This window comes from Paralichthys olivaceus, chromosome 15, assembly GCF_024713975.1.
Source record: "Paralichthys olivaceus isolate ysfri-2021 chromosome 15, ASM2471397v2, whole genome shotgun sequence".
Classification (NCBI taxonomy): domain Eukaryota; kingdom Metazoa; phylum Chordata; class Actinopteri; order Pleuronectiformes; family Paralichthyidae; genus Paralichthys; species Paralichthys olivaceus.
In genome coordinates this window covers 17,168,421-17,178,384 of record NC_091107.1, presented here as the reverse complement: position 1 = coordinate 17,178,384, position 9,964 = coordinate 17,168,421, and the positions used below count along the sequence as shown (strand labels likewise).

The window sequence follows — 9,964 nt, the reverse complement described above, 5'->3', positions numbered from 1 at the left end:
TCTGCAAAAATGTAAAGAAATTCCCTCAAGGCGGACTTCAGGTATCATGTTGAAGAGGCCAAGAACATGCTGTTGTGAAGCCACCGTGACCTTTAAAGCACCAGTTTCGAATCAGTTTATCCTTTTGTCAAGGAATTCCAGTTCAATTTAATTACCTTCTCAAAAACATGTTATTCACACTTTTTAGGCGAATCAATTATAAAAAACGACTTCATGAAGCTCTACATGTTAAGTTTCCTTTTATTCATAATAGCGGAATAAAGCTCAATGAGAGTCTTTTGCTTTATTGACAAAATTAGTTGAAAGTCATATAGAGTGCTATATGTGCTCTGGTCCGTTACTGCCCACTGTTGTCTTTACATCTACACACAAACACACACCAATGTCAATGTGGATGAAGAATGTCTCCTTATTTTCCCTCAGTTATTATGAAAAATGTTTCCATTTAAACTCAAGCTCTTTTATGTTGATTTATCTCTTGATTTTTAAAAAGCACAATGTTCATTCTAACAATCATGAAAATACGATTATAAACTTAACCAAGATGCATTTCATGTTCTTAAAGTTTAAAACTGTTCAATAGAAAAGTTCACAACTATAGTGATTGCATGGCTTTCAATAATTATCCCATCTCTTCACAATATCTAAAAATAATCTCTGGCTCTATTGTGACACACAAAAGCTCCAACAATTGTTTTTCAAATATATGTAAAAGAAAAAAGAAGAAAAATAACATGGTGAACAGATTAAGGTCAGTTAAGGTTAATTAGCTTCAAACGCTAAAAAAATAAACTGTGCTTTTGACTGGGGAATGGAAATGTGACCATTTGATCCATTTGCACCAGGTTTTTAAAAATTAACATCCTGATAAATATAAACACTATGTGGAATGCATAAATTATATCCATGAAGAATGACTGTAAATGTGATGCACAAGCAGCGAAGAACGTTTGACAAATAGCCTTGCTGGTGAGGATCATGTTTGCATTTTAAACTCCTCTGGTCATCCTATCAATACCTGAAGTTATCATCTGAGCTGTTGCTGAGGAGGATTAAAATGTACACGGATCAAAACAGTTTGATCATGCTCTCTCTGGACTTGCCGACTCCAACCCACTTCACTGAAATGAGAGAAAAACAAAAAGAAGGGTGAGTGGCAGGTTTGGCAACTTCAAGAACACTTTGGCCGGAGATTCTCCATTGTCCAAGTGTCTCTTTACGAACCTGGCACTTGCAGGAAGTCCTCGATGAAGTGAATGTAGTTTTGTGCCTGTGACGGCAGCTCCTCGAAGCTCCTAGCCGCCTCGGTGCTGCAGCACCAGCCGGGCAGCGTCTTGTACTCCACCGACACCCGCGTCAAAACATCCATGTTTGCTGCAACACAGGCAGATCAATAACACTGAGTGACATAGGAGATGCTTTTGTTTTGGTTCACTATTAACGATTGATCAGAAGACTATGGTGAAAACAACATGCTGGAAAAATACTGGTATGTATGGTAGAAATTCACCCATAGGTTTAGGCTGAAGTGTCTTTCCTTCAAAAAATGCCTTTAAAATGCAGAGCTGAGGGGCGGGGCTAACATTGAAAACACACATACAAGATGCAATTAGCTTGCTAAAGCTAAGTTATCTAGTTTGTCTACCTATGAGTGTCGACTCCAGTAGCAGCACACACACTTGTGCAACAGAAATGTTGTATAACGTCTCACTTCCGGAGTCTCCTCACGGACAAGACCAACTTTATCATGAGCCGTTTGAAGCGCCGGCACAGGCGGCTGTCTGTCCGAACAGGGTGCGTGTCTGGTGCGTGTTAGCTTTTTCAGATGTATATATAAATGTCATTATATATAGACAATGATTGACTTTCTGTAAGACTGGTCTAAGTTTGAAGGTCTAAGGCAGTTTGAACCACTGAGCCATGTTCAACTAAATTTGGTAATAAATGCAATATTAAAACTAGTATTAATGCATGTCATCAAAGAATAGTCAAATAATTCTGTTTATAAAAGGAGTGTCTGAACATCAGAGTCAGGAAATGAGCCACTTCATTAAACACCAAGTACACTGACCAGAAAAATAAAAGAATGTATTCAGTGAAGTGATTGAAGCTGCTGCAGTGTCACATGAAGCCAAAAGAAAGTTGTTTTGATCATCGTCTGGCTGAACACAATTTGCTGCATCTGGCTCAAAGAGCAGAGAGAGGCTGAAAGTCTGCTGCAAAATAGATTTTCAAAAACCCTGAATGCTGCATTTCCTGCTCGTGAAAGCTGACCTATGTAAAATAACACATTAGAGAGCATTAAAGCCACTGTATGTTCCTTCACTTGTGAGTGGCAGCTCTCAGAATATGAAACACTTTTCACAGAGGCTGAAGCTCTGCTGTGTTTATTAGGTCAATTTTTTTTCTAAAATTAAAACATTTGTGGAAAAATAACATACGTTAAGTATTACAATGTAATTAGATAAATAGATTTTTGACTGTGGTTAGAAAGAGTTTAGATTTTGTATTTCTCTAATACTAATATGTCTAATTTTCAATAAAATACTAACAAATAATAATAATAATGCTAATAATAATAATAATAACAAGCAGCAGTGAATAACCTACCAGGGAAACTTGGGAGAGGTTTTCCATCAACTTTGTAGGCCACACCCACTTTAATCTCAGACAGCGTGTCCAAAATGTCCAACTTTGTCAGAGCAATTCTGCAAAGAAATCAATCACTGTTAAATTCTCTGATGACCATAGACAGTCAGAGGGCTTGTGAGGTATATCTACACTGTAACAGCAAAAACTCCACTTATATCAGCACATGGAGACAAAAGTCTGAAACTGAGATACAAATACACAAGACGTCAAAAGTGTGAGAACACTTTACATTAAAGCCTTCTTAGAATGGTGTTGTAAATATCATGAGCTTGAATTATGAATGGCCAGAATTCAATTGTAGATATCTGAATGTGGAATTATCATCATGATTAAGTTACAGGTGTAAAAGATGAAGTTGCTTTTCAAATAAAATGCTGCAAAGGGTCAAATGTAGCTTTTGTCTTTTTATCTAATTCATCTAAAATAATGTAAATAGTTGTCGAAGCCATAGTTGTGGGATAGTTCCTTACGCAGAGAAGCCATTGACCATGTGAGCGTATCTGACCAAAATCAGATCCAGCCAACCACAGCGCCTCCGTCTGCCCGTTGTCACACCAATCTCTCGTCCTCTGGACTGTAACAGTGCCCCAGTCTCCTGAAACACAAAGAAACACACGGTAAACAGATTGAAAGAAGAGGAAAACACTTCTCATCAGTGACGTCAGCTGGGCAATAAGGTTGTGTACCGTTCATATGTGAACCAATACTTGTACTCATCTGTAATTTTTTCCAGTGCTTTACTCTCAATGTAAAACTAAAAATGTCCGACCTGGGTTTTTCCTGTACGCTGCCACTGCATCATGACAAAATTGTGCCTGGCTCCCTGGGTGTCTACGCCATTGACCTGCTATTGTTCAGACCAAAAATGAGCTTGGCTTGATCACGTTCCAGTGGTGGGTCTTATTGCTCTTTTCCATTAACATCTGTATGACCACACTTGTCGATGGTTGACCTCTGAGCAGCTCCACCACAGTTGTGTCAGTGTCTTTGTTAAGTGCATGAAGCATTTGAATTTAAATAATTCACTCAATGGCCCATGAAAAAAATCGAATGGCCTAGCACAATTTTTTACCAGCCTAATTGCTACATTGCCTTTTGTGACACGTACACATTTGTTTCAGTATTTCACTGAGAAAATAAGGTTGTGTGTTGAATAAAACCTTGAGGAGGCCAAAGCAATATTTAAAGCAATATTATTTTATTGTGTGTGTGTGAGTGTGGAACTCTGACACAAGCAGGACAGCAGCAGAGTGCCTATAACTTAAAAAAAAAGACTCACAGTATAGTGTTTTATTATGTGACTATTTTGGTACAAATAGTGTTTACGAGATTTATTCAAATGGAAAAATCTATCCACGCTTGGCGAGTGTTGATTTCATGCATGTCTCTTGCAATATTTCTTTCGAGATTGCAAACAAAATTTGAAAGTGTTTGCATTCATCTTGAGATGACATGAACTTTATTTTCCTGTTCACTCCAGACAGATAACAACAGGGATAATCTGAAGCCTCTTTTTCCACTGGTCAAAAAACCCACAAACAGCCAAGAACTTTCAATGGGAATGGATTCAATCAGCATTCAGTCCAGGGTCAAATAACTCTGCAGTAGACACAAGTTTTTAATCGGCTTCCGCAACGTAAAACAAGACACCCATGTGAACGTGCTAATTTCGCAAGACGAGGTGAGAGAGTGTCTCAGTTTTCAGCATGTTCATGTAAAACATGATGCAAACTCCTCTACAGGCAATGGGAAAGGACAAGGAGCCAAAAATGCAGAGGAAAGCTTATCCTCCTTGCCTGAGGTCATAAACCCATCCTTTACTTGTAGAAAAATATTTCAAAGTCCTACATGTCATATATTAATATGAAAAATCACTTACTGTTCAGCCTCTGGAAAGTCAGTGTGATGGATTGAACATTAATGATCTTACAGCTCCTTATCAATGATCAGCCTCTGATTCTGACCCTTTGCTGCTGCTCTTTTCTGCTCTCTCTCCCAATTTCACGCTTACTGTACCAATAAAGGCAAAATGCCCAGAGATAAATATCCTTAAAAAAAAAACAACTTACGTTATCCTGCTCTGTTGGGAAAGCACCAACGCCAACCCGGGTGGTGTATGCTTTGACGACACCGTATACTCGGCCGACGTATGATGGAGGCACGCCAAGGCCGGTGCATACTCCTCCCACGGTGCAGTTGGAGGACGTCACGAAAGGATATGTCCCTGAACAAAGGAAACATCTGTTAACTAGAGTAGGCAAAAGGAAAAAAAACATCCATCCATCTTCATAATCAATTCCACAAACCCCTTGTTGCTCACCAAAGTCAATATCCAGCAGAGCAGCGTTGGCTCCTTCCACCAGGATCTTCTTACTGGGTCCAGTCAGAGCCTTGTGCATGAAGTACACCCCGTCGGTCACCAGAGGACGCAGTCTCTCAGTAAATCCCTGAGAAAACAAAGACAAATTCATACACCCCATTTGGACCGTGAGACATGTTGTTTTAGTTCTCTAAAATGTGGAAAAACCTGAATCATTGTCTCATTTTCAAAGCTGCATTATAGTGATAATAACTTATATGAGACACTTGTCACAGTAGGAAAAGCAGAGGTGGAACTAATAACATTAATGTTGGCTCCATTTAATTCAAGTGTCACTGGTAAATTATGACAGTGTGACAGCGAACCCACAGTGCCCAACAACACAGCAGCCAAATGGAATGAAGCCATCATTTACATCTGTCCTTTTCCAACATGACCAGATATCTTCCATGAAGAGCCAAAAATAATACTGAGATGTGTGTTTTTGTCATTCCTGGCATGAACTGTACATGATGAACTGTCCTCACCTTCAGCTGCTCCAGTTCACTGTCAATGTCAACGTTCAGGTTTGGATACATGGTCAGGAAGTGTTCCGCCAACATACGAAACCTGCAGGGACAACAGAGTTCAACAGTCCGTTTACAGAGGCTTGTTGAAGTCTATATGTGCAGCTCCTCTGTAAATACACCGTCACTGAGCAAGTAGACCAGCTAGAGGGCTAGAAGAGTGGGATCGGTTTGGTCAGAGTAATTCAGCAGAATGCATAGGATCTATACATGTCCATTACGTCACCTTCAAAACATTATATGCAGGTCACAGACTATTATAATGTTGCCATGAAAGCAGGCTTGCAGCAGTTTTCACATGTACCATGGCCAAGTGTTGCCACCTGCTGGCAGGAGAAGGTACAGACTCTTCAAACGTCCACGCAATGTGTTATGAGGATAAAAACTGTACTTTCAGAAAACTGCATCGGCTCATTGTGACAGTTTGTGTATGGTGTGAAGAAAAAAAGATACAAAAACTCTCATGTCTCCAGTGTCACTCACTTGCAAGGAATCCCTTGGAGGGATGAAGAAACTTAGGAGAAAGTCGGTGCAACTGACTTGGACATTTGCATTTTCACTATCAGTGCTAGTCTGTTATAGTACTTTATCACATCGTAGATCACAAATGTTCAGGAAGCATTTAAAGAAAAAGTGAAAACTTAACAAAGAAGATGATAAAAATTAAATTAAATACTCACTTGTCTTCAAAAGCCTTGAAATCTGAGACGAGATCACAGATTCGCAGACCGTTCCGAGCTGCTTTGGAGGAGTAAGCAGGACCGATACCCTTTTTTGTGGTTCCCAAACTGGAGATTAGACAAAGACGAGTTTCTTAACTATAATTCACTATTTATTTAACAGACAGAAAGTTTCTCACACTTGAGAACAGTGTTGTAGAGCCCATTACACTAAACATTTCACACATGTTGAGAATTAAACCTTACTTTTTCCCTTCTTGTTGCTGCCGCTGCTGCTCCTGAATTCCATCAACAGCTTGATGGAAGTTGAACACTAGAGGCAGAAAGAGGAGACAGTCAATAAGGTGACAAATCTAATTCATATTCAATTCAAAACTTCAAATGAGAAAATACTAACTCACCAATGTGGGCACGATCAGAAATTTTTAATCTCTCCTCCCAACCTTGTAATCCTGCAACAAACACAATAAATAGCTCATCACATGTTTACAACAAACCGCGTTCCACCTCATTTATCTGGGTGGTATTAGTCACCACAATGCACCATGTTCTCCCTCTAATATCATCCAATAAAGTTTTACAACTTTTACTGTTCACAACTCATGCTGGCCCCACACTAAAGGATAATCGAGTCGATTTTGTGTCCGATTCAACCCTCCAGGAAGTCACGGGGGTGTTTGCCGACTCGAGACTGGTCTGAACAGATAATCTGGCAAATAAATGCTTCATTTTTAGTCTTATTGTAAAGATACTTTTGATCACGTGAGTTTCAGTGAGTTCCCAAGTTTCTGGAACCCCCGCTTAGAAATTGTCTACACGTCAAGTGACTGGTCATGTATCTCGACTGACTCTTCGAATGTGTGCATTCTCAAATATAAAAAAAATCTGTTATGTCAGTCGATATGTCCGTGGTCTTCCACTTTTTTTTAAACTCAGTTAAGATTTAAAAATGCTCTAGTGTGCAGCAGGTATTATGTGCAAAAAGACATTTTACCCACTAGTGTTACTAATTAATTAACAATGTCTGACTGTGATGAGTCAGTTTGAACAATACCAGGATCCTGAAGCTGAAACAGCTAAATAGAATTCTGCATCATTAATTTTATTTTATTTATAACTGATCATTTGTGCTATGATAAAATAGTCACCTGTAAAAAAAAAAAAGGGTAAGTGACACCAGACAAGTTGAAACCACTGCACCTCTCCTTACCTTTGCCTTTCTGCAGGTTCTTCTCAGCCTCCTCAAACAGACCAGGTAGGTGTATCACCACTCCGTTTCCTGTGATGCAAAAATGCAACTTTTAAAAATCCTGATGGGAAAATATTTTGATGCATTGTCACATAAAATAGGCCTTATGAGTAATATACTGTTAATGTTTCCCCTGAAGTTGCATAAATTCGACACCAGCTATCTTGTTGCCGATCACATAAACAAGGGTTCCTTAAAGTTTCCCGTCTCCACCAAAAAGAGGAAATGGAAAATTTGGCAAACACTTGCAATTTGGATGTAGTCTGTGGTGTCTTCAATACACTGTGTTATTCTGGGGGGTGTTTATGTTATTAACACCAGACTCACACGTATATATGTTGCAAGAATGTTAAATGTTGCTGTGCCTGCAATCTTCATTCCAACAACTATTCATTTCATACTCTGGACCTGAGAACATTGCCAGCTCTCAAGGTAATGTGCAATGCTAGCTATTTATACAATGCTAAAAAGAAGTGCAGAGGAAATAAAATCCACAAGCAGATTAACACACACAAGATTATCCAGCTGCCTCCGATTTCAGATAAATACGATTGACTTGCTGGCACCTGCTCTGGAGTGAGTCTGAACACGATTTTATTGGTTGGCGGTTCCTTTGTGCTCTGATAAGTTGAGCTCTCCTGAACTTCTGCAGCACAAGCATTGCAACAGAGCCACAATGCAGTTCAGCCACAGTTGATTAATATACACGCAAGTCCAGTGCAAATGTACCCTTACTGATATTAAAGGGTGTGGAGAAAATATAAGGAAACAAAATGATCACAAAGTTGAACCTGCTGGATCACATTCAATGCAGTAAATGTACTTTAAGTCTCAGGAAGACAGGATGGAGAATAGGGCAGTAGTTTTTAGCTAGAGAATAACAAGTAGTAATAAGTATGTGTATGTGTTAACCATAAGTCACTTCCTCAACAACTGATAAGTCTGTCTACTGCTGCTTTCCTGTCTGTCCTGATAATATCCATCGGTTCACATTTTATTGTTTCACTGGGCTCCTTATCTTCTGAGTGAAAAGAAAAGCCCAGGGCTGGTGTGTTACCGATGAAGGAGACAGCCTTCTTGTTGAGCACTCCACTGGGCAGCAGGTGGAAGTCGTACTCCACCGAGTCCACCACCACTGTGTGACCTGCATTGTTGCCTCCCTGCGAACAGAGACACACAAACCAGTCAGATCTGTCTGTGCGACACACAACTGTGCAGAAACACGAGCACTGAGCGCAGCCTCACATGTCCGGCTCTTATATAACACGTGTGTTTGAACACTGTTTCCAGGTTGATAACACGCTTGTGTTCGGCGTCGCATGGTTGACGGAGCAGAGGAAAAACACTGGGTGCAGGCGGGCGGCTGGTTTCTTACGTAACGCCACACGATGATCAGTGTTTACAGAGGCGATTTACTAATATGACAACATGCAGCGATCAGAACCCGGTTAGCATCCTGTACTAGCATCAACTTCCACATCCGGGAGGTCAGACAAGGTTGTTGACGTCAGAGCCAGGTTATGAATGTTTCACGGCGGCAAAGACTCTCCCCCCCGAGCCGCCGCGACGCTCAGCGGACATTTTAAAGCAGTGGCACAGAGAGAGGCTGCGAGGCGTGAACTGCACCGTGTGGCTCCGTCACCTGACACCTGCAGACGATATCCGCATCCATGGCGAGCAGGTCCACAACTTTCCCTTTGCCCTCGTCGCCCCACTGCGCCCCGAGCACCACGGTCACTTTGTTCTGCGGCTCCCGGTCGACGCGCAGCGACGAGTCGGGCTGCTGGGCGCTCTCCCGCGGCCGCTTCACCACCGGCTCCCCGTTCAGGGAGACGCTCTGTCTTTGTCCGTTAGCGCTCGTGGTGCTGTCGGAGGAAGCCATGCTGCTGCTGCTGCCGCTGCCGAGGGTGATGAAGACCGGAATACCGTTTTACCGCGTTTCTCTGCGTCACGGGAAGTGTTCATCGGCCGCTTCGCCGCTAGATGGCAGCGTTTCCTTCTTCTTCTTTTCTTTCCGGCAGACTAGGCACTATTTTAGTGCATTGCTGCCACCCACAGGTGAAGAACACCACTGCAGTTAGATTCGATTAGATATACTTTATTCAAATGTACTTGTTACAGCAGCAGAAAGAAAGTGTAGTATACACTACAGGAATTCAAGTGGAAAAGGCAATAACACAAAAAAACAGACAGAAATTTCTGTAACCTACACAATAAAAGAGAAAACAATCAACCTGCATCAGACAATGTGCAAAAGGGTACTGAGGATAAAGGAGTGGCATGATATAAAAAGCATTGTAATGTAAAGTGATCATAATATAAGTAATATTGCAAAAAGTAAGTGACCATGACATGAATAATACTGCAAGGTATAAATGAAATAAAATGAAATAAGAAAATATTGCAATGTGAAGTGACCATGATACAAGTACTATGGTAAGGTAAGTAAGTTAAAGTTTATATCTTGCGATATAAGTTTGTAGTTTTGAGGAAATGC

The 9,964-nt window shown here is 40.7% G+C and overlaps 1 protein-coding gene across 1 annotated transcript; it reads right to left on the bottom strand.

Moving 5' to 3' along the window:
• Positions 1 to 222: 222 nt before the first annotated feature.
• adssl (adenylosuccinate synthase, like) lies at positions 223 to 9,687 on the bottom strand. Its single transcript, XM_020086012.2, has 13 exons — positions 9,110 to 9,687; positions 8,525 to 8,627; positions 7,429 to 7,497; positions 6,620 to 6,670; positions 6,465 to 6,531; positions 6,219 to 6,326; positions 5,500 to 5,581; positions 4,973 to 5,099; positions 4,722 to 4,876; positions 3,123 to 3,247; positions 2,611 to 2,708; positions 1,225 to 1,374; positions 223 to 1,121 (listed from the first exon to the last, which is right to left on the bottom strand). Exons 1-13 carry the CDS (start codon positions 9,347 to 9,349, stop codon positions 1,069 to 1,071), a joined length of 1,428 nt encoding a protein of 475 aa, XP_019941571.1. The 5' UTR covers positions 9,350 to 9,687; the 3' UTR covers positions 223 to 1,068.
• Positions 9,688 to 9,964: the final 277 nt, after the last annotated feature.

Coding starts and splice junctions, on each gene's coding strand:
- adssl (XM_020086012.2), bottom strand. CDS start 9,349: ATGGCTTCCTCCGACAGCACCACGAGCGCTAACGGACAAAGACAGAGC. Junction 6,671..7,428: donor GAACCTGCAGAAAGGCAAAG/GTAAGGAGAGGT, acceptor TGTTTGTTGCAG/GATTACAAGGTTGGGAGGAG. Junction 4,877..4,972: donor TCTGCTGGATATTGACTTTG/GTGAGCAACAAG, acceptor TCCTTTGTTCAG/GGACATATCCTTTCGTGACG.